Below are 24,276 nucleotides of genomic sequence, written 5' to 3'. Positions count from 1 at the left end.
TTTATCTTGTCAAAGAACGAGCTTATTGATCTTTTCTACTGTCTTTTTAGTCTCTCCTTCATATTTGTGCTCTGATCTTTGTTATTTCCTCCCTCCTAACTTGAGGCTCTGTTTGCTTTGCTTTTTCTAGTTTCTTTAGATGTAATATTAGATGGTTTACTTGAACATTTTCTTGTGTCTTGTGTTAGGCCTGTTTCGCTATGAACCTAGAATTTCCCTCTTATACCTGTTTTGCTGCAGCCCAGAGATTTTGGTATGTTGTACTTCCGTTTTCATTTGTCTCAAAGTATTTTTTTCATTTCTCCTTTGCTTTCTTCATTGCCCCCATTGGTTGTAGAGTGGCATGTTGTTTAATCTTCACACACCAATGATTTTTCCAGTTCTTTGTTAAGGCTGCACCCGAGAGTGCAGGGGTGGGGCATGCCTACCGGCTTTAGTGGGGGTGGCAACAAAGTGCATGCCTGCTGGCTTCCCGGAGGAGTGGAGCACGGGACCGGGACTGGGGCATACCTGCGCACTTTTGCAGGGGAGCGGGAGAGCGCAGGGATTGTGGACCCCCACTGGCACCAAGGAGGTAGTGGGAGAGTGCACAAATGGTGCTTGCCAGTTCTGGAGAGAGTCTCAGAGGCTCCTTCCCCTCCAGCAGATGCATTAATAAGATTAGCAAATTAATCTCCTTCGCATATAGTTTAGGTGCTTTTCAAACTGCTGCTTCTGCACTGGGCCCTGGGAAGGGTCGTTCTGCCCTTGAGCCCTTTAAAATTAGTACCTTAGTACCTACAACCTTTTAGGTCTCCTGGATGGCAGCCCCATTGTTTTCCAAAGATAGACATTTTGGGAGTTGGTCTCTGTGGTGCACCTCACAAGAACTGGGGAGTGGGGGGGCTGATGTGGGGCAGAAACCCCTCACTCCTCAGGAAGAAGCTCCAGATTTGTGAGATCCCGCGTGACTCTGAATTGCCATGTGCGGGTGGGGCTTTTGGCGAGACTGCCTCTCTGCGTCTCCCACCTGTCTCCATGTGGCCTTTTAATCATTTGTTATGAGGGAGCTGTTCCGCTGTTTTTCAGCTCTTTTTCATAGGGAATTGTTCAGTATGTAGGTGCAGATTTGGTGTGTGCGTGGGAGGGGGTGAGTTAAGGATCTTCCTGCGCTGCTATCTCGGACTGCTCCCCAAATTAATTTTAATAATATATCTTACTTGACCCAATATACCCAAGATATTTTCAGTTAAACATGTAATTAATAGGGAAATAATTAATGAGCTAGTATATGCTCTTTTCATGTACTCAAATTTCAAAAACTGGTGGGTATTTTATATGCATCTCATTCTAGACTAGCCACATTTCAAGTGCTCAGCAGTCACATAGGGCTAGTGGCTTTCACACTGACGGCTCAGCCGTCCATCCAGTCTTTTCTCCAGTCATTAGGGTAAGAATTATATCCTTTAAAAAATGTTTTTTCCGGGGGGCGGGGGATACTCCTGGGTGGCTCAGTCGGTTAAGCGTCACACTTCAGCTCAGGTCATGATCTCACAGTTGGTGACTTCGAGCCCTGTGTCGTGCTCTGTGCTGACAGCTCAGAGCCTGGAGCCTGCTTCAGATTCTGTGTCTCCCTCTCTCTCTGCCCATTCCCCACTCACACTCTGTCTCTCTTTCAAAAATAAATAAACTTAAAAAAAAAATTTTTTTTTCAAAAATTTTTTTCCGGTGCAGCCTGGTATGAAATTTTTTTCATACCAGTGGAAACACTGGTATGGAAATCACGGGTATGGAAACCAATTTGACAACAAATTTCATATTAAAAAAAAAAAGTCTTTCATTAAGATTGCTAGTCTAAATTATTTTATTTATAGTCCACAAAGAATCCTCTCATAAGAATTCTTTTCCATTTCATTACCACTTTCTAATATTATTTTCTTGACCTTCAATTAGATTACATTTTATGCATTTTATTTAGAAATCTTAAATTATGATATGTAATAGTATTCAGCAGTATAAATATTTATCCCTGTAACCCATATTCATGAAACAATGAAATTTACACAGAATCTATGCCTAGAAATGTTCAGCAAACATTAAATGTAATGTAGAACCTAAGGTGTATTTGATTATTCCAAAGAGACAGTGGTTTTGTTAAAATCTATCAAAATTTTAAGGAGCATGTGAGTATTTGAATATTTGTTCTCTGCTATTTTATTTCAAGATAATAAATCTAATTTTTAGAAAGATTTTAAAATATGTTAGTTATTCTTGTATGATATTATTTGGGTCAAAATCAGGTATCTTTTTGAAAATTCATGAGAAAAGTCAGTTGGGTAAACACAAAATTAAAGCCATCTGGTAAAACGTTAAAGAAGGGGCACCTGGGTGGCTCAGTCAGTCGGGTGTCCAATTCTCGATTTAGGATCAGGTCACGATCTCATTGTTTGTGGGCTCAAGCCTCACATTTGGCTCTGTGTTGATGGTGCAGAGCCTGCTTGGGATTCTCTCTCTCTCTCTCTCTCTCTCTCTCTCTCTCTCTCTCTCTCCCTCCCCCTCTGCCCCCCCCCAAACAAACAAACAAACAAATAAACAAATAAAAGAAAATGCTCAGGATAAAATCTGAAGAGGATGACAGAGGAGTAAAGAAGATAAATTCATGAAAAATAGACTATTCTGCCAGACTGAGTAAAGACTGAATGTCTTAGGAGAATGAAAATCTGTACTTGATCCTGTATATGAAGACACAGGGGATGAACCGGCAATTTAATTGTCGTTTAATTGCACAATATATAAGGTGCTGCTATGCTTTATCACAAGGTTTCTTGACTCTTGTCTACATTTCTCTTTATTTTTGTCATTTTATTTCCTTTTGTCCCATTCACTTAGGATTCCATATAAGGATGTAGTTGTAGAGTTTTAATTCCCATTGTATCCAATTTTTCACTACAAACATTACATTTAAAATCTAAGGCCCATTTACATATTTTTTATGAGGAAGAGGGTTGGTATCCATGAAATGTACAGTAACTGGTGTATATTTTCTGCAAGAACAAAACACAGAGACAACAGTCACTGTCATTATCTTCACTAAAAATTGATAATAGCAACAATAGCTACATAAATTGGTACACAACTTTGGGCAATGATTTTGGCAATATTTAAGTGCCATTAAATAGTTTATTTCCTTCCATTGACTCTACTTTTGAGAATCCTTAGATATATATCCTCCCATATTTTTACATACACTGCATAAAGAAAGCCCCTTTACATACAGAGAGGTAGCATGGCCCAGTGGTTAAGGCTATGGTCTCTGGAGAACCAGGGCTCAAATTCTGACTCCATCAGTAACTAAATTCATGATGTTGAGCAAGTTACCTAAATATTGTACCTCAGTTTCTTCATCTATGACATGGAGATAAGCTTAGTACATCCTACAATCTTGGTGAGAATTAAATGAGGTAATAAGTATAAATCACTTCCACTAGTGAATGTGATAAATGTTCACTATTACCATTATTATTGCCATGATGGGGCTAATTATAATAGAAAAGAAAAAGGAAGAGCCCCAGTGCTCCACAATATGAGACTGGTTGCATGAACTCTGGTCTATCTATTCAAGGACAAAGTCATTAAGTTTCACCACACTACACACAATGTCTAGCACAGGAACTAATTCCTACAAGTGCCGTATGCAGTCTGGATTTCATCGTGAAACACACAAGAAATACACTGGATCACATCTCGCAATAATTGGAAGGTGTCTTATGGTCAAGGACCAGTTTAATGGGTAGTGTGTGATGCATCTTACATTTGATGCAGGTTGTGGTTGGTAGAATGATAGCCTTCCGATGTCCCCGTCCTAACAGCCAAAGCCTGTGAATGTCACCTCCTATGGCAAAACGAACTTTGTAGATGGGATTAAATTGGGGAGTTTAAGATGGGGAGATTATCCTGGATTATCCAAGTGGGCCCAATGCAATCACAAGGGGCCTTACAAGGAGGAGACAAGGGGTTTAGAGTTGGTAGAAGACATGATGACAGAAGCAGAGGTTGGAATGATTAGAAGGGGCCAGGAGTCAAGAAATGTGTGCAGCCTCCCGTAGCTGAAAACGACATTAAAACGACTTCCCCTGAAACCTCTAGAAGGAACCAGCTTTGCCGACACCTTGACTTTAGCCCGCTGACACTAATTCTGGACTTCTGACCTCCAAAGTTGTAAGATAATAAGCCTGTGTTTTTTTAAGCTACTAGGTTTGTGGTAATTTGTTGCAGCAGCAGTAGGAAACGAATACAGTCAAATTGGGTGAAATAAGGTTCTTTTTTACTTTTGGCAATGTCAGGCCCTCAGTACTTTCTAAATACCACTCTACAGCAGAAGAGGCAAATCAATCTAAAGCTTCTGAATGAACGTTGAATGGAATAGTATACAGCCATCACAATGATGCTTACAAACAGGAAAGTGTTATTTGAAAAAAATACCAGTTTGCACTTCAGTGAAATCACAGTTATACTATGTGGGCAAACGTCAAACTATGCATACAAAAATTTCAGCAGAAAATAAAATAGTAATAGTGATTATTTCTGCGTGTTGAGACTATAAATGATACTACTTTTTCTTCTTTCCATTTCTGCAAATTTTCTATAATGAACAGTATTGTTTTCACAATGGGAGACAGTACATCAACTTCATTTAAAAAGTAGATAGCAGAATAGTGAAGAATATGAAAAGCAATTTACACGATACTGGTAAACTCAATTTCTTTATGTGCCAAAGCCTCTAATTTAATCAGTAATTCAGAACTTTCAAATTCCTGGATCTGGCATGTCAGTAACTGTGCAGTCACCAGGGATCTGTGTTTTAAGTTTGTCAACATTTGTGTTTTTTTTTTTTTAACGTTTATTTATTTTTGAGACAGAGAGAGACAGAGCATGAATGGGGGAGGGTCAGAGAGAGAGGGAGACACAGAATCCGAAACAGGCTCCAGGCTCTGAGCGGTCAGCACAGAGCCTGACGAGGGGCTTGAACCCACGAACCGTAAGATCATGACCTGAGCCGAAGTCGGACGCCTAACCGACTGAGCCACCCAGGCGCCCCAACATTTGTGTTTTAATAATAGTAAAGTTATGATTATCATCTTCAAAAACCACCTGCTGACCAGTCACTGTGAGCTACACGGGGACAGCAAGCAGGGGTGTTGAAGAGGAAGGGATTTGAGTAGGAATTGGCCATTGACCCCAGTGGGAAGGAAACAGGCAGAGGGGAGAAAAACCGAGGAACCTGCAGAATGAGTCTGCTTATCGGAGTGTGGAGAGATAAGAGGGTTCTTTATGAAACTGTGGCGTTTTGACCTTGGAGAAATCACTGCCCCACTCTGAGCTTCCGTCTCTTCCTTTGTTTATGAGGGTATAGAACTAACTTATCTAAAAGATGAATGCCAAATGAAAAAACAAAACACCATGCTTTCGCTATTCTACAGTCTCACCTTGCATCCACACGGGGATTGCTGTGAACTGACGTGAACTAGGCCCTCAGCCCTGTGCAATTTGCCACCAATGCCATCACCATTAGGTATTTCACAGAATCTTGTTTATTACAATGTCAGAAAATAAACTTCCCAGTGCATTAAAAGGCTTAAACATATAAGGGGTTATAGCAGCAGCCTGATATCTGATTAGTCACTGAAGGCTGGCAGCTCATCACATGTCAGGGGTTTGAGGAATACATCCACGACCCGGGAAAGTTTTTGGCTTTCTTCCATGAAAAGCATGTTGGCAAAACTTAAAAACAGCTTTCCAACGAAATGAAACATGTGGCTGTTTCTCAATTATTCTGGTTTTAAATGAGGACACCATTTCTGGAATTCATAATTGTGAAACTTGAACGGAAGTTCGAGATGTCGAAGGATATTTTTTCCAGAAAATATTGATAGAATACCTATTTGAAAGAAACTTTGTGATTTAATCCAAATCTTAAGGAACTTCTAAGTCTGTGGGGGGGGGGGGAAACAAATCATGCGCGTATTTATTTCTAATGTGAAACAGAGAGGTAAATGCTATAGAAAGACACGGATGGATTACTGTGGATGGAATTTCAGAGGAGGACGAGAGATTATGCTCAGCTGTCCAGACAGAGAGATGGTTATGGGCATTGAAGCCTGTTTGGATCCTGAATTTAAGAATTGGGGTGGAGAGGGCTTTGTTGGTGGAGGAAACAGAATGAGCAATGTCTTGCTTATGCGGCCTTAAAAAATTTGAAGTGTGTATGGAGAAGAGCACAACATGAAATATGATGGTATCGTCACCTCCAGGTTGAAGAACCATGAGATAAAGATCGAAATGGTAAACAAGATACAGACTGCCAAGGCCTTGAATGCTGACCTCAGGAGACTGCACTTTATTCTACAGACGCTGAAGATCATGTAGGCCTTTTGAGCAATTATTTAATTCATTAGCACACATCTCTCCCTATTATACAGGACAAAGGTAATTCTTTAGTTTAAAATTTATTATAATTATTATAATTTATTATAATGATATAATAATATAATTTATTATAATAATATATATTTATTTTTATATATAATATAACTTATTATAATAATATAATAATATAATTTATAATAATAATAATATATAATATATATAATTTATTATAATTCACCCAACAAGTGAACAAAATTCTAAGCAACCTTTTTGTACGTCACCCAATGAATTGGAAAAGATTTCAAATTTATAGGTTTGAAACTCTAAGTGGGAATATTTCCTTCATTGCTCTAGTATTTATTTGGGGTTGGAATAGGAGTCGCCCCATTAAGAGGCTGGAATGAAGGCTGCACAGGTGGGGTCCCAGGAATTCCAACTGTCTGGGGCACGGAATGTGACATGAACTTTACCCAGTGGCCTCCTGGCATCCCAATTTCAGGCCTTCTGGTCATCAGAGCTTGGCTTGGTCCTCCTACCTGATTGTTCTTGGGAACTGGAACTAAATCTACATTCTGAACATGAAAACAGAACACCAATTCAGCATAGTGTTCTCTTTGTGTCTGTATGAGCGTGTGTGTATGCACGTGCACATTTATATGTAAATATCTCCATATACACACATTACACAAAATGGTGATGGCACATACCATTATCTTATTGTTATAACTGTTCTTCCGTAGCGAAAGCTATATTTTCCCTAAATGGCTTGGGAGCATCTTGAGAGCAGGCCTACCCTATTGTATTGTACGAATACTCAATTAGTATGGAGTACTAATAGTCAATTAGTATTTAATCATCCACATATTTAAGCAAAGTAAGCACATGCTGACTTTCCTTCTAGGATCAGGAGAACAGCTGGTTAACATACTTGGTATCACAGGACAAAAAAGTTATGGTTTCGATTTTTCTTTAGATCTGTGAAAAGCAAGAGGGCTTATTTCTTTAAAAGCTCCTGAGATAAGTGAACTGATCATATGAAAGCAATCTATGAATACGTGTGTGTGTGTGTGCGTGCGGGCATGCATGTGTGAAATCTGCCAGCTTGCGACTGCAAAACGCGGAAATCAGGAGCTGAATATGAAATACAGGTGGTGTGAACAAATGCACAGAGTTCACCAACCAGCGTGGTTTTCATGTGTCATTCTCGACACTTACCTCAATAAAGAAAATGCTGGCTGCTGACGTTGGATGGTGATACATGTAGACTGTCACAAGAATGGCGGCTACTATAATGAGGACCAGGATGAGAATTCCAACAATGAGGCCAGCGTGAAGGGTTCCCCCTTTCTTCTCGGCTGCACTGTCATCTGTAGAAGCTGAAAGAGCAGCACAGCTGTCAGAACATTCATGTGTTCTCATAGGTTTGCATTTCCATTGGGGGGGATGTTTGTATTTTTAATAAAGTACCATTAGAATTTTTCTTTCACTTTCTGTACAACTTTTCCTCTCCAGAACACCGATTGTAGAAAGTTGGTGCTCTTTATTTGGGGCCATGAAAAGCCGTAGTATTAATGATTAAAAATACATTTGTAACTGTGTTTTAATTTATAGTTCAATAAACAAAATTAATAGCCTTTATTCTGAAAGTACTGTGGAAAATCTAAAACTCTAATTAACTATATAATAAATTTAACTTTGCTTTTTCTCATTAAACCACTGGCACTGTTACCCATGGAAAAACTGATTACTTTTTGAAAGCCTCTGTCATTTTCTTCTGGAAATTTTAAATTGAAGAGTATCACGCTTCTTTTGGTGGGCTAGACAGGCATTTTCAGAAAGTCTATACATGAGTTCAAAGGCTAATTTTCAAAATCTGTTTTAAACTGAAATGCTCTTTAAAAGTGTACCAGATGGATGCTAAATGACCCTCAAATAGTTTTATCTCCATCTGAAGGGAACACACAGCATATCGAAATATTCCATCCACTATGCCACAAACCAATGTCATTTTATCAGACTTCTACTAAGATGTTTTCCACTGTAATACCCATCTTCAGAGAATTAGGAAAAAAAATTAAATTTCTAAAGTAATAATTATCCAACCCAAAGTCAGTCAAGCAAATAAGACAAATCTCTAAAGTCTTCTCTTCTAAAATTCTGCAATCTTTGATGACTACTCAGGTATTTAAATAATGTGCAGCAGGTAACTATGTTTTTTGTGCATACTATGATTGATATTTTGAAACAGTAGAAAATAACTTAATATTCATAAAAGTTCTACAGCAGTGATTCCTAATCTTTTCATTACTAATTTGTGTCTTTGTTTTAAACAATTATTTTTCTCTATTAAATCCCATTTATTAAGCACTGATTTATCTCTCTTATTTTAGATTTTTGTTAATAAAAAGCAAACACAACTGCCTATCAGAATGTGTGGTCAATACGAAGTAACAGAATATTCCAGATAAACCAAAGAAACACGACCTTCCAGTTTTTCCTACCCATCTCTTAAATGTTTGTTGCTGGAGAGCCTGGCTCACTCAGTCGGTTAAGTGTCTGACTTTGGCTCAGGTCATGATCAGGTTTGTGGGTTCAAGTCCTATGTTGGGCTCTGTGCTGACAGTTCAGATTCTGTATCTACCTCTCTCTCTCTCTGCCCTCCCTCTTTTGTGCTCTCTCAAAAACAAAAAAAAAACCACTATAAATAAACAAATAAATAGTTTGTTGCCATTGTTTGTTCATTCTCTGCTTGAGACCCATAGTTGGTGTTTGGTAATTCTTCTCCAAATCTAATAAAGCTCAAAATCCTACAGCTTTCGTTTACATAACTAACATTCATTAAGGAAAGAATATACGATATAAACAGTAATTCATTATATGAAAAATCACTTATAGAAAGGATTCTGGGAAGATGGAAGAGTATGAAGTATCAGAACCTGTCTCTCTACACAGACAACAATTGTACTGGTAGAAGGTGTCTGACAACTATCTTGGAACTCTGGACTCTCCTGAAGGCTTGCAACTTTCAGGAGAAAGGCTTGGACTATAAATTGTGGTGAATTTCAGTCAATTTCAGCTCTTAGCCCAGTAGTGGCTATCCACCCTCCACCCCTCAGTCACGTGGCAGGCAGCTGTACATGGGTTCCTGAAGTAGCCTCCAGGAACCGGGCCAGGTGAAAAGTACCCGTCCTCCAGTTAGCAGGGATCTGTGCACTGGCCACTGATTGGTGCTTCTCATCACAGAGGCACAAAGACGCAGCCATTGGTTCTTTGTCTCTTCCTCTGTTGTTGCAAGCCTCTGCCCCTCTCTGGCTTAAGTGACTTCTAAGGGATTTAAAGAGCCAGTGCCCTTTTCGCCCTCCCCCCACTTCATTTCCCCCTTTTCTTTCATTTTTGGGAGCTAGATAGTAAAGACTAGGACATTCAGAAACAACTGCATGTATGGGTAAGATCAGAAAGTGAGTGTATATGCCCAGGGAATAGCTCAGAAAAGACCTGAAAAGACATTAAGATTATACCTCAGGCTGATCCTCAGCATAGACAGTCTGAAGCAACACAAAACCAAAACAATAAACAAAAATAATATCAAAAAGCAGCACACCCTGGGGAAGGGGGGGTAAGAATCTGATTTCCAGAGTTACCCCTTTATTAGATTCAAATGTCCAGTTTTTAATAAAAATTCACAAAACATAAAAAGAAACATGAAAGTATGGCTCATTCAAGGGAAAAAAAATCAACAGAAACTGTCCCTGAAAAAAGATCTTATGGCAGTATAATAGACAAAGAATTTAAAACAATTGTCTTAAAGATGCTCAAAGAACCAAAAGAAGATGCGGAAAGAGTCAAGACAACAACGTGTGAATAAAATGGAAATATCAGTACAGAGATAGAAAACCCAAGAAGAAAACAACAACAACAAGAATTCTGGAGCTGCAAAACTCAATGACTGAAATGAAAAATTCACTAGGGATTCAAAGGCAGATTTGAGCAGGCAGAAGAAAGAACCAGCAGACTTGGAAAAGAGGACAATGGAAGTCATTGACCGAGGGACAGAAAGAAAAAGGAGCCAAGGGGCCATCAAGCATTGCAGATGTCCCGGACAGAGGGACAGAGAGAGAGGCGGAGAGAATATTTTAAGAAATAATGGCTGAAAGCATCCTAGATTTGATGAAAGACATGAATAGAAGCATCCAAGAAGCTCAAGGTATTCCACTAAGATGAACTCAAAGAGATCCACACTGAGATGCTTTCTAATCAAACCTCTGAAAGACAAAGTCAAAGAGAGAATCCTGAAGATAACAACAAAGAAAATAGGTATACTATAAACAAAAGGCAAGGAGTTTAAATATTCCATTACAAAAAATCAGCCAAACACAAAAGAAGACAGTAATGTTGGAAATAGCAAAAAAAAAAAAAAAAAAAAAAAAAGCTGTAAGGCACAAAGAAAACAAATAGCAAAATGATGAAAATATGCCCTTCCTTATCAGTAACTGTTTTATGTTTAAAGGGATTAAAGTCTCCAATGAAAGGACACAGATTGTCAGAAAGAATAAAAACACATGATTCAACTATATGCTGTCTACAAGATACTAACCTCAGATCCAAAGACACAAATAGATAGAAAGTGGAAGTATGTAAAAGGATATTCCATACACATAATAACTAGAAGACAGCAGAGGTAACTATACTAATATCAGACTCAATAGACTTTCAATCCAAAAGGCTGTGAGACAAAGAAGGACATCATGTATAAATAAAAGGTTTCAATACAGAAAGAAGATATAATAATTATACACATGTATGCAGTTAATGACAAACCATCAAAAAATATGAAGCAAAAACTGACAGAACTGAAGGCAGAAACAGAAAGTGCTATAATAATAGTTGGAAATTTCGATATTCCACTTTCAATCTTGGAAAGAACAACTAGGCAAGAGGTAAGTAGAGAAAAAGACTTAACACAATAAACCAACTAGATCTAACAGACATATACAGAACACTCTACCCAACAACAACATACACATTCTTCTCAAGGGCACATGGAACACCCTTGAGGAGAGATCATATGTTAGGCCACACATTAAATCTCAACACATTTAAAAAATAGATATCATGCAAAGTATCTTCTCCATTCACAGTGGGATGGAGTTAGAAATCAGCAACAGAAGTAAGATGGGAAATTCACAAATCTGTAGAAATTAAACAACATACCCTTGAACAACCAATGTGTCACCATCAAATCACAAGGGAAATTAGAAAGTTAGGTATGAATGAAAACAAAACCGCAACATACCGGAACTTTGGGGACACAGCAAAAGCAGGGCTAAGGAGGGAGTTTACAGCTGTTCGTGCTTACATTAAAAACAGGAAAGATCTTGAATCAACAACCTAACTTTACAAGTTAGGGAACTGGAAAGAAAAGAACAAACTAAACCCAAAGTTAGCAGAAGGAAGAAAATAATCAAGACAAGAGCAGAGATAAGCAAAATAGAGAACACAAAAATAATAGAGAAAGTTAATGAGAGTTGGTTCTTCGAAAAGATCAATAAAACTGGAATGGGGACTCACGCACAAGTAGTCTGTCCCCAGAGTCCACACCCTAAGCCTCTGGTCACTAAGCCCTCAACTGACGCTGGACTGTAGGTACTGCCATTTCTTCTGATTTCATGTTATCAATTCTGGCAAAGAATTCTCAGTAGCCTTGGTAATTTCAAATAAAGAAAAACCAGCCCCCAGTATGGTTAAAGGATTAACATTGTGCCCTCAAGAAGGCAGGGGCTGTGTCTGACTTGTCACTTCTCTGGGACTAGGGCTTCGGTCAGTGTCTGCCATCATATGCACGTAAAATCCACGTTTGTCGGAAGGGAAGGTGGGAGAGAGGAGGAAGAAAAATGAAAGAAAAATAAAGGCTACTGAAAATGGGTTACAGGTATTGGAATGACCACTTCTCCAACAAAAATCAAATGAAGTTATAATAAATTACTTCACTGGGTCTTCAGTTATCTCTACAACGCAATCAGTAACAGTAACTACCCCATAGGGGTGCTGTGAGAATTAAACACCTAAAACATATAAAGTACTTAGGAGAGTGCCTGGTATATAATAAGCACTTAATTAATGTGGCTATTATATTATTCTTCATTTTAATATGAGGGAGGTTGAGGGAAATTATGGTGTCAGATTCACTAGACCATATAAACTATGTGTTTGCCCTTAACATTTGTTGCTTTTTGAAGTTTGGCATTACTATTATTTTCTAAATGTTTGTTTATTTTTGAGAGAGAGAGAAACAGAGTGTGAGTGGGGAAGGGGCAGATGGAGAGGGAGACACAGAATCCGAAGCAGGCTCTAGGCTTTGAACTGTTAGCACAGAGCCCGACGTGGGGCTCGAACCCACAAACCGTGAGATCATGACCTGAGCTGAAGTCGGACGCTTAACCAACTGAGCCACCCGGGTGCCCCAAGTTTGGCTTTATTCTTAAGTATATTGTATTGTTGTACTTGGCGCACTTGGCCTTTTTTCTTATTTGTAAGAGTATGATACATTACTGTCATGGGAAAATAGGATTAATTTAAAATGCTGCTTTGGAGAAAGTGTGGCAAAAAATATCTACTTGAGTCAAGCAGGGAAGCTTTGAATGTGTCTTCCAATCCCATGTGTAATTCCGTTCATCTATTCTTTTTTGTGTGCGTGTGTGTGGCTTTTTTTCAAAACTTGTTTTATTTTTTATTTTTTATTTTTAAATTTACGTCCGAATTAGTTAGCATGTAGTGCAACAATGATTTCAGGAGTAGATTCCTTAGTGCCTCTTACCCATTTAGCCCATCCCCCCTCCCACAACCCCTCCCATAACCCTCAGTTTGTTCTCCATTCATCTATTCTTTCATCCCTCCCTCCATCTATCCATCCCCTGCACCCCCAAATCCATCCATCCAGACAGCATCCGGTTCTCTCTCTGATATCAGTAGGCTTTTAAAAGCAGCATGTCAAGATTCAGCCTCACTTTCTTTGTGTGTGTGCAGAAGAGGGAAGGGAAGAAGCAGACACTTGTGAATTAGCCTCAGGCTGCCACTTCCCACGTGAACCAGAACCTGTGGAGGAAGCAGCAGGCAAAAGACAGTCCTTCCCAGGAAGAAAAAAGAAAGCCAGCAACATGTTTTATTCAGTAAGAGCTCCGGTCAGTAAAATTAGCTTTGACTTGTAGGACATAAATTGTCAATCTTTAGAATATAAAATCATAACCAGGTTGATATCTTGAAACCTCTCTCACTGCCTTTACGTAGGCATAAATGCTTACTTTCTCACTTACTACTTATTTACATTTTCAATAATGGTTTAGTTATAGAATCTCCTTTCTAAAACATTCCTTTGCTGTGCTGGTATAGATGTGAAGACACCATTTCATGTCTAATGAAATCTGTACAGAGTCTAGTCTGTTACTAGCCAAGTAAATATTTTAGAACAGTTTTGGATGATGATTGCAACAAAATAAACCATCTTCACAGACTCTCAAAATATTGCTAGCCAAGAGACAAAGTAAATATTTAGGGATCTATGACTGTGCATATGACTATACACTGTGGTATAATTAGGGCAAACCATTTAAGGAGAAATACAACAAATTAAATTCCAAAATATTACAGAGGCATCTTTGTGTCCCAAGCAAGTGCTATTTCCAAATGCTTCAGAGTGGTCATCTTAATGGAGTGGCCAAAATTGCACAAATATTTCTGGAGAACCTATTTTCTCATTTTCATATTATTTAAGCAAGTTTTCTACTTCTCTAGCTGCGTTCTCTACTAACAAGTATTATGATGGCATATTAAAAGGTTGAATTTGGAGATGAAGTGATCACTCCCTTGATGTGTTTTGATTTTAAATTCTTTCACTATTTGGTTTCCAGTTTAATATCACTGCTCCATTAAATGGCACTGGGTTTGCACACTCATGGGTACCTGCAAACAGGTTTCGGGAGATCATTTATGTTAAAAATGATGATCACCTCAAATACAAAATTGAAATGTACAAAGTGTAAGCAAGTGCTAGCAACTTCCATAATTGAAATTTAGTTCATTCACGTAGAGGGCAGACGGCTGAAATGAGTTTCAATCCTTTAGAAGAGACAATAGGCAAAGATGTCAATTTTAGAAATAGTCATTCATTCCTGTGGTTTGACTGATTGTTATTAGACACTGGCATACAGAATTGGGTCAAAGAAAATCTTGAATCTATTTCAGGTACAAACTTAAACTCATGAGAGCCCATGAGGAGTTGGGAGGGATATTCCAAAAGGTCACGAGAAACCTAGTCTGAAGACTCAAACTCTTACTCTATTCTTAGAAATATCTTACCCTCCCCTCCCCCTTTATTTTGGGAGAGAGAGAAAGAGAGGGAGACAGAGGGAGAGGGAGAGAGAGAATCTCACACGTGCTGGGCATGGAGCCTGATGCGTGGCTCCATTTCATGACTGTGAGATCATGACCTGAGCCCAGATGAAGAAGAGTAGGACGCTTAACTGACTGAGCCACCCAGGTGTCCCCATTCTTAGGAGTATCTTATGCTCTTTTGTTCATGTCCGAAAGTGAACAAAAAGCCAAAGAATTATCCTCACACACATACAGTATTATGCATAGGACAATTCAAATCTTTAGCTTTTTTATCTTTAATTGTGTATTTAAATAAGACAAATTAATGATAAAGGATAATAAGATACAATAAAACGGAGCCTCAGAGCCAAAAAGAGGAAGTATATAGATACATGTGAAAAGCCTATCCAATCAAGGCCACTTTTTGCTACTCTACTGAAGACATAACTTAAAACATAAATGAAGCACAGAAATCAATAGTATCAAAGATAATATACTCTCATCTGATCCACTGAATGACCTATGAGCTCCTAGCTTTTTAATACTTTATAAAATGCAGATCAATATTGGCACACAGAAAAGACTGTGAGAATTGTCCAGTTTATCTAAGCAATCTGCTATTTTGGGGTGTGTTTTAGCTACCATGATAGCAAAGACAACAGATTTTTAAGAAGCATTAAATACATATTAAAAACATTCAAGACCTCATGCAAATGTGTTTCATTTGCTACTCTCCAAGAAAAGTTTATAACCTATTAATAAGAGGAAAGATGAAAGAAAGATGAAGATAGAAGAAAGAAGAGGAAAAAAGAGAAAAAAATGGATAGGTTGTCTCTTCAAAGTGTAGCATCAGATTTTAAACCTCTACCTTTCCTTGTTCTATGACTGATTATTTATTTTTTTTCAGGATTTACATGCAGGTGACACTGATATTTGGTATTTAGAAGTATAACTCTTCAATATGTTAAAAATATATTAATACATTGCTAAAATGAGTTGTACCCACTATTAAATCTTGCCAGTAATTAAAATCCAAGAATAAAGTAAAACTAAAATAGAAATACTCCTGGTCTGAAATTTTATTCACTTTAGAACTAACTATTCTCTTGGCTTTAACATCAAACACTACAGTCCATAAATTCCTCAATGTATTAATATCCTTTGGGGACCAAGAGGCTCATGGGTTAGATAAAGTCTTGCACAAGTTTGTGCAAAGTGCTTAAATCTTATACATGTGAAGTCAAAATGTTCTTTTTTAAAACTTCGTAATAAAGTTAAACTACGAGTGCTTACAATGTTAGTGTTCCATTTTTGGATTAAAAACACACACAGAGACACACAATTTTCCCTGTGGAATATTATCTAACCCATTTATAACCTAAAGCATGTAATGGAAGAAAATCAAGTGATAACATTTTTAGCTAAATTGACTTTCCTTTGGAAATTTCCCTTGTAACTGATCTTATTTTGTAGCTCATATATTTTTCCTCTTAACTCTTTGATATTTCTACATCCATGATCATGACCCCGACTTCATTCAGAGTTTCTTCTGGTGTTACTATTTTCTTGATGCTTGGGAATCTGTCGATACTAGTCAGGTATTAAGAATCCATCAGAACTATTATACAATTATTATACATCATCCACAATATGTGTCACTGGGACAATACATTCAGAATTCACATTATGACATCTCCATAGGAAGGATTTGGGTAAGAACTGTGAAAAGATATTAAAATGGGTGCACAGAACACAGCTAAGTGCATTATGTACGGTGAGGACAATATCTGGCAGGGCCAGCTGGCCCGGCTTCTCTTTTGCAGCCTGTGCTACTACAGGGCAGCTGTGAAATTTCATTCAGGCAAACATATAAAATATTCTGGCCTAAAAGAGCTTAGGGGATGACAATCCTTTTTAAACAATAATCCGCTACCTTTTATCTTAGGAAAAGGAAGCTAAATAAGATTCCCGTGAAATCATATTAAAAAAAAAATGCTTGATTCCATCAAAATGAGGGATTTGGGAAAGCAGTCACCACCCAGTCTGCTTGTAGCTTCATTATGTGATTGGTGCTTTAGTGTATGTATATGTGAGAGCAGCTAAAAAGAGGGGATTTATAGTGATTACAATTGCCATAAGACCCAAAAAGTCAGTCTCTGGAATGATCCATTATCACTTTTCACTTCTTATGTGTATGTACTACTTTTTGAAAACAGTCTGCATATGCATCTAATGCTTTCAGCAACCGAGATCTTTATAAAACCTAACTTTTAAGCTTTTCTTACCATCAGCTTTCTATACAAAGCTGTCTTTGTATAAAGTTGTCTTCTCCATCTAAAAATATATTTAAAAATCATTTTTGAAAAATACAACGTGTCTCTACTTCTACAAAGTAATCCAAAGAAAAGAGATCTTAGCACCTAAGTTGCCCATCCAAATGTTAAACTAAAGAGTTTCACAGAAATAGTTTCTCTTTTAATTCCATGCCAAGCCGTTGCAACGGTTAAGAAATCAGGGTTTTAAATTACAGAAAAAAATTTAGAGTTTTCCTAATGAATGTATTCACAGTGAATACGAAATGCCAAAAATACGGCTGACAAAAGTACTTTTAAGATCGGGGTGGGGGGGTACAGGACAGAGTGACTCCTCAAGCCATTAACCCCATCCATTCCAGAATGAGGTCACTTATGTTAAGAAAGGTCATTTACATACAAACCTATGAGTACCATAATGAATGTTTACTTCCCTACCGAATCCATCAGAGTTTCTCAGCGTGGAGGAAAAACTCTCCTCACCTGGCTCCTATCAGTGTGGGAAGACAAGTGTGTGTATATATGCCACTTAGCTAATATAGACCCTAGGATCTCCACTCCTCTTAATCATGGCTGCACTGGCAGGCCAATGCCAGGCCTTCTTGAAATTATTTACGGAAATTGGATCCATTCTCCCACTGAAGTTCAAGTGTATGAATCCAAGGGCATCTCATCAATAGCTTTTCCAGCGGAGAGATCAAGCTCTACCTCCCATGCACCTGCACTGTATACCCACCACTAGGAAAACAGGCCACCAAGGTCCTTTAACTGTCCATCCCCAGACCACAGCAGTAGCTGGTACATGGGGCATGTAAGATAGAACCTGAAGCCATTATTTGAAAAACAAAAAGCCCGGCTGCTGAGGTACAGTATACTATCTAAATGCACACTATCTAAATAAAATCAACCTTTCAGTGATTATTCATAAGCAACTTCTATTTGTAACAAACGTTTATTTATTTATTTTGAGAAAGAGAGAGAGCACACATGGGCAGGGCAGAGAGAGATGGAGAGAGAGAATCCCAAGCAGGCTCCACACTGTCAACGCAGAGTCTGACGCAGGCCTGCAACTCCCGAACCACAAGATCATGACCATAGCCGAGAGAGTCGGATGCTCAACCAACTGAGCCAACCAGATGCCCCATAAGCAACTTCTTTTCAAAAGTGCTGACTTTTAATTCAATATTATTAAATAAATCCCAAGTTCTTTGACATCTGAGTTTATGCTCAACATTAATGAAAATCTTTGGGTTTCCTAAGAAACTATGTCTTAATTTAGTTGCTAAAGATGTCATTTTGGCCTGTGTGTCTGCCCCAGAATTAATAAAAACCTTAGTCCTTCATGTTCTTTTTTTTTTTTTTTTTTAATTTTTAACGTTTATTTATTTTTAGACAGAGAGAGACAGAGCATGAACAGGGGAGGGGCAGAGAGAGAGGGAGACACAGAATCCGAAACAGGCTCCAGGCTCCGAGCTGTCAGCACAAGAGCCCGACGCGGGGCTCGAACTCACGGACCGAGAGATCACGACCTGAGCCGAAGTCGGACGCTTAACCGACCAAGCCACCCAGGCGCCCCCCTTCATGTTCTTTTTTTATCTTTTTAAATTTTTTAAAAATGTTTTTATTTATTTTTGAGACAGAACATGAGCAGGAGAGGGGCAGAGAGAGAGAGAGGGAGACAGAATCTGAAGGAGGTTCCAGGCTCTGAGCTGTAGGCACAGAGCCCGACGCAGGGCTCGAACTCATGGAGATCATGACCTGAGCTAAAGCCGGAAGCTCAACCGACTGAGCCACCCAGGCACCCCTTAGTCCTTCATGTTCTTAACAACCATACAACGCTTTTGTTATTTGTGGTGGTTTGATATAAACAGTCCTCCAGGAGGGTAAATGGGTGGGACTACAGGTATGTGCTATGTATCTTAAAGAGCCAGAATCAGAAACTGGAAAAAAGGTGAGGTTAAGCCTGGAATTTCATTTTAATTTGTGGTAACAGATCTAATAAACAGTGCCCATATATCAGGTAGAAAGAAAAAATTAAAACCTCTGAGAGCCAGTTTTGCATCAGTGCTTAGCATCCATGTGGACAAAACTTTGCGCACATAATGCCCCTAAGAGGGACAGAATCAGGTAGACTGCTTGGGAAGAAAGACACTATGAAATTGTGTTTACCATAAATGCCTGTTCCTGAGGTCCGGGGATATCAAGTTTCTTGAAATATAAAGTTCCACCTGCTCAATGTGGGGTAGAACATGGTCAGTCCGGGAGGTGAGCTCTAGTCTCATCCTAACGTTTTCCATGAAATCAGCTTTGTAAAATGCCCCCCTCTCCCCGTATTGGTATGTGATACTCCCATGAGTTTTACAGTTGCAAGGACCTTGGTCTCAAAATGTTGGGGACAGAGGAGCCATAACACTCGTTGTGACTGTGATGGGGCAGTTGGTGCTGTTTCTGTTTGCTGAGATGCTGGGTAGCTTTAATAGGGGGAGAATGGCAGACAAATGGGTACACAGCTGACTGTACAACATTTAGACCACTCTTCCCTGCAGGACAGGGGGGGCATTGGGGAGCACAGCCCCTGCTCTGACACCAGATCACTTAGTGGTGAAGCCCAGCTGTGTTCCTTACAAACCACATGACCTAAACAGATTGTGTAAATCCCTACGCTCCCAATGCTTCTTGAGTAACATGGGATTACAATAGTACTTTCTTCATTGGGTGCGGAAAAGATTAAATGAGACTACATGCAAAACCATCAGAAAAGTGCTGGGTATACAGAAACAGCCCAATCATTGCTAGACAATTTTACCATTATTAGCAACTACCTGGGAAGTTTCTAAGAATAATTTAAAGCAAAACATGAATCAAATAATCAGAAGTGTTAAATTTAATGTCTACTAATTAGAGAGGCTGGTTTGCTAAGGGCAAGCCTTTTTCCTTTCTTTAGTTGAGAGTTTCAAGAAGCTGGGAAGAATTTATTCATGAGAATTTTCGGAGAACTGTATCTAGTTTATGAGCAGCATATTAAAATTTCTCTTTTCTCTTAAAGGAGGTAAAACTCGTGGCCTTGACATGCACAGATCTTAAGTGTACAATTCAACAAATTTTAGAAATTTCCATGCTCCCAGAATGTTCTCTTTTGCCTTTTCCAGTCAGTTCTGACCACACCCCATCCCACCCCATGACGGGCAACCACTATGCTGATTTCTATTATTGTAGATCAGTTTCACCCGTATTAAATTTCATATAAACCAAATCATACTATATGTACCCTTTAGTGCCTGGATCTTTTTGCCTAACATGATGTTTCTAAGATGTATCTGTGTCATTGCATATATCACTAGTTTGTTCTTTATTTCTGCTGAATATTAGTCCATTGTATGAATATACTCAATTTATTTATTTTTCTGTTGCCAAACATCTGGATTATTTTCAGTCATTGGCAATTACTTATACAGTTGCTATGAATATTCTTGAAAATATTTTTGTGGATATGTTTTCTCTTGGATACATAGAAGTGGATTTCTGGATCAAAAGGAAGGTACGTTTAATTTTATAAAATTGTCAGTTTTGGGGCACTTGGGTGGCTCAGTCAGTTAAGCATCTGACTTCGGCTCAGGTCATGATCTCATGGTCCATGAGTTCGAGTCCTGTGTCAGGCTCTGTGCTGATGCCTCAGAGCCTGGAGCCTGCTTTGGATTCTGTGTCTCCCTCTCTCTCTGCCCCTACCCTACTCATCCTCAGTCTCTCTCTCTCTCTCTCTCTCAAAAATAAATAATCATTAAACAATTAAAATAAATAAATAAAATGGTCAGTTTCCCAAAGTGATTGTACTATATCACACTGATGAACAATGTAAAAGACTTCTGATGCACCATAACCTCATCAGTATTAATGTTTTGTCTTCTTAGTTTTAAACATTCTCGTGCGTGTGAAATGGTATCTCATTGAGGCTCTTGCTTTTTTAAAGTCAGCCTGATAATCTGTGCTTTCAAATGGAGTTTTTATTCTTTTTTATAGTTAATATAATTATTGGTCTGGCTAGATTTGATTTGTTATTTTTCTATTTCTCTTCTTCGTGTTCATCCATTATGTGATCCATTTTTCCTCCTCTCTTGCCTTCTGCAGCCTAAACGAATATATCTTAGAATTCCATTTACATTTAGTTCTACATATTTTGTACTTTTTTTTTTTTTGTTTTTGGTTGTTGAACATAATGTTCACAGGTGCTGAAGTCACTTAGGGTTGAAATTTTATCAAACAAGTTGTTAACTCATTACTGTAACTGAAATAATAACATCTGGTCACAGCAACTTACTGCACTGTTATGGATCAATGTTAAATAAGGACTCCTATCCTCACTACCCAAGATACATTTAAAATCTTGTATCAAGCATGCAGTATAAAACTAAGGTGAAAATTAGTCTTAATGGAACAGCAAGTCATTGAAAACCTATCTATTGAAAAAGACTGAGCTAAATTTAGTATCTAATGGATTAAACTCCTTTCTTTAATCATTCTGTCTTTTTAATTAATTAATTTTAATGTTTGTTTATTTATTTTGAGGAGAGGAGAGAGAGAGAGTACACACACACACACGCACAAGTGTGCGAGTGGGGGAGGGGGAGAGAGAGAGAGAGAGAGAGAACGAGAAGCCGTAGCAGGCTCTGTGCAGTCAGTGCAGAGCCCAACATGAACCTTGAGATCATAACCTGAGCCAAAATCAAGAGTTGCACACTTAACCAACTGAGCCACCCTGTGGCTCTCAAACATTATGTCTTTTTAAAAATAGCATATCTTTTCTCTTTCTTTTCTTTTTTCTCTTTCTTTCCTTCTTTTCTTTCTTTCTTTCTTTCTTTCTTTCTTTCTTTCTTTCTTTCTTTCTTTCTTTCCTTCCCTTTCTTTCTCTCCCTCTCTTTCTCTTTCCCTCTTCTTTCCTTCTTTCTTTCCCTCCCATCGTCTTTCCTTCCTTCCCTCCCTCCTTCCTACCTTCCTTGCTTCTTAAACTAGATCAGCATATTATAGGAGAAATAAGCATCGGCAATTGAAACAAATGTAAGAAAAATAGTACTTAAGTCACAAAACCTTTAAAATGATAACCAAGGTCAGTGGGCTCCAAACACACTTTGGCGTGACCTTTACACATTAATAGGAGGCCTCTTTTTTCCATCCCCCTTGGGAATGTTTTATGGATTCTCTCCACTCGTAGACACCATACTCTGACCTCTCACACTTACTCTCCCCATGTTACTTTGTCTCCTACTACACTGAGACAGCAGGAAGCACAGATGAAATTCCCTCAACTTCTGCCTCTTCTCATCCATGCTGACTGATCCATCCCTACTTGAGGATACATCAAATACTCTCGATCATCTTTTAATTCCTTTCTTTATGTCTTCTTTCTACTCAACACCTATACCATGTAAATAGGCTCCTAAAATAAAACAACATAATTAACAAAAGAAGTCTCTACTTTCTTTTTCATTAAAACTTCTTGATAAGTAGCTTGTCCTTGTTGACTTCAATTTCTTAATTCATAGTCTTCTCAAAATCTATCTGGGGAGTGTGTAACTGTGGACTGTAGAACTGCTCAACCAATGTTAACATATTACTTAAACTAATGGTCACTTTTCTGTTCTTTTTTCTTTTTCTTTTTTCGTCGTCGTCTTCTTCTTCTTCTTCTTCTTCTTCTTCTTCTTCTTCTTCTTCTTCTTTTTAATTTGGCCTGTCTAGAGCATCACCATAATTCACTACTTCCTCCTTGAAATTTCCTTCTCTTTGGTTTTATGATAGCAAATTCTATTGGTTTTCTTGCTATCTCTTTATCTGTCTTTGCAGTTTTCTTCACAAAACCTTGTGTTCTCCTTTCTGTACTGTGTGTGCCCTTTTCATTTTTATAGCATCCTTCAGTGATCTCATTCACTTTCATAACTTCAACTGTCATTTCTATGAAGATGATGATGCCTAAATTTATATCTTTTGCTTGTACTACTCAAGTGAATTTCAGATTTGCAGGGAAGAATGCCCATTATATATCTTCATTTGGATGTCCCACAGATATGTCAAAATCAATAAGTTCAAATTCAATTCATTGCCTCCCCCACAACCCGTCCTCTTCTGGTATCCCCCATTAAACAGCACCGTCACCCACCCAGATAACTAAGCTCAAGTCCTGGGAGACATCTTAGTCACTTTGTATCACATAAGTCACACATCCAATCGGGTATTAGTTATGTAGCTTTACTTCATTCAAAGTGTTTCTCATGCCCATTTTCTCTTCTTTATTCCTACCGTCGGCCACTACTTTGGCTTCTCAGCATTTCTTTTATGGATTACTAGTACAATCTCCTAAGTAGTTTTCCTGGCCTCAGGTTCACTCCTTTCCCATTGTTCCCCACAACCCCATAATTTACTGTCAAATTGGTTTCCATACAACACCCAGTGCTCATCCCAACAAGTGTCCTCCTCAATGCCCATCACCCACTTTCCCCCTCTCCCCCACCCCCCATCAACCCTCAGTTTGTTCTCAGTATTTAAGAGTCTCTTTAAAAAAATATTGATGCCTGAATCAGCTCCAGAGGTTCAGATTTAATTGGTGTGAAGAACAGTGTGACCACTGGGGTTTTATAAGCTGGAATAATAAAATCAGATGAGAATAATCAGATAATTCCAAGGTACAGAAGAAGTTGAGAACCACTACTCTGGATAAAATGTTACGAAAGCAATTCTTAATTCTAGGGGATATGCAAAATAACATTCTGAAGTATAAGAAATGTTCACTATTATGGCATACATATACTTAGAATAGAGTTAGTGCTACCATGGAAAGTAGCCAAACGAAGCAAAAGATAAAACCAAATGTCAAGATACTTTACAGTTGTAGAGACAGAAAGTGATAGATATTCAATAGCCCGTCAAGAGGAAATAACAGTTTCCCTTTGCTTATGAGACTGTGATCTATGTGAAAGAAGTAGGTGAAAAAAATAGCAAGGGAAGGTGGGGAGAGAAATGAAAGATATGTTACTTTGATGATTTATGTATTAAAGTCAAAAAACAATTCGACTGAATGATAAATGAAACACTAGACACTTGATCTGTCACCAGAGACTAGGTAATAAAAATACAACCTTAGAAGTATTCTAGTGGAAAAGTCAGAATAATGTTGTAACACTTTATCTTTGGCTGAAAAGTCTTG

General features: G+C 38.3%; 1 protein-coding gene across 3 annotated transcripts in view; it reads right to left on the bottom strand.

Moving 5' to 3' along the window:
• PLXDC2 (plexin domain containing 2) overlaps positions 1-24,276 on the bottom strand; it is a 448,647-nt gene that overhangs the window by 32,750 nt on the left and 391,621 nt on the right. For 2 of the 3 annotated variants that reach the window (XM_060659212.3, XM_060659211.3), the window contains one exon: positions 7,621-7,781. In XM_060659212.3, the coding sequence (XP_060515195.2) occupies positions 7,621-7,781 (161 nt within the window). Of the gene's footprint in view, positions 1-2,928; positions 3,024-7,620; positions 7,782-24,276 lie in introns of those variants that run through there. The other variant, XM_060659214.3, reaches the window with a different exon arrangement.

The sequence above is a fragment of the Panthera onca genome, chromosome B4, assembly GCF_046562875.1.
Source record: "Panthera onca isolate mPanOnc1 chromosome B4, mPanOnc1 haplotype 2, whole genome shotgun sequence".
In the NCBI taxonomy this organism is placed as follows: domain Eukaryota; kingdom Metazoa; phylum Chordata; class Mammalia; order Carnivora; family Felidae; genus Panthera; species Panthera onca.
This window is presented reverse-complemented; position numbering and strand designations above follow the sequence as displayed.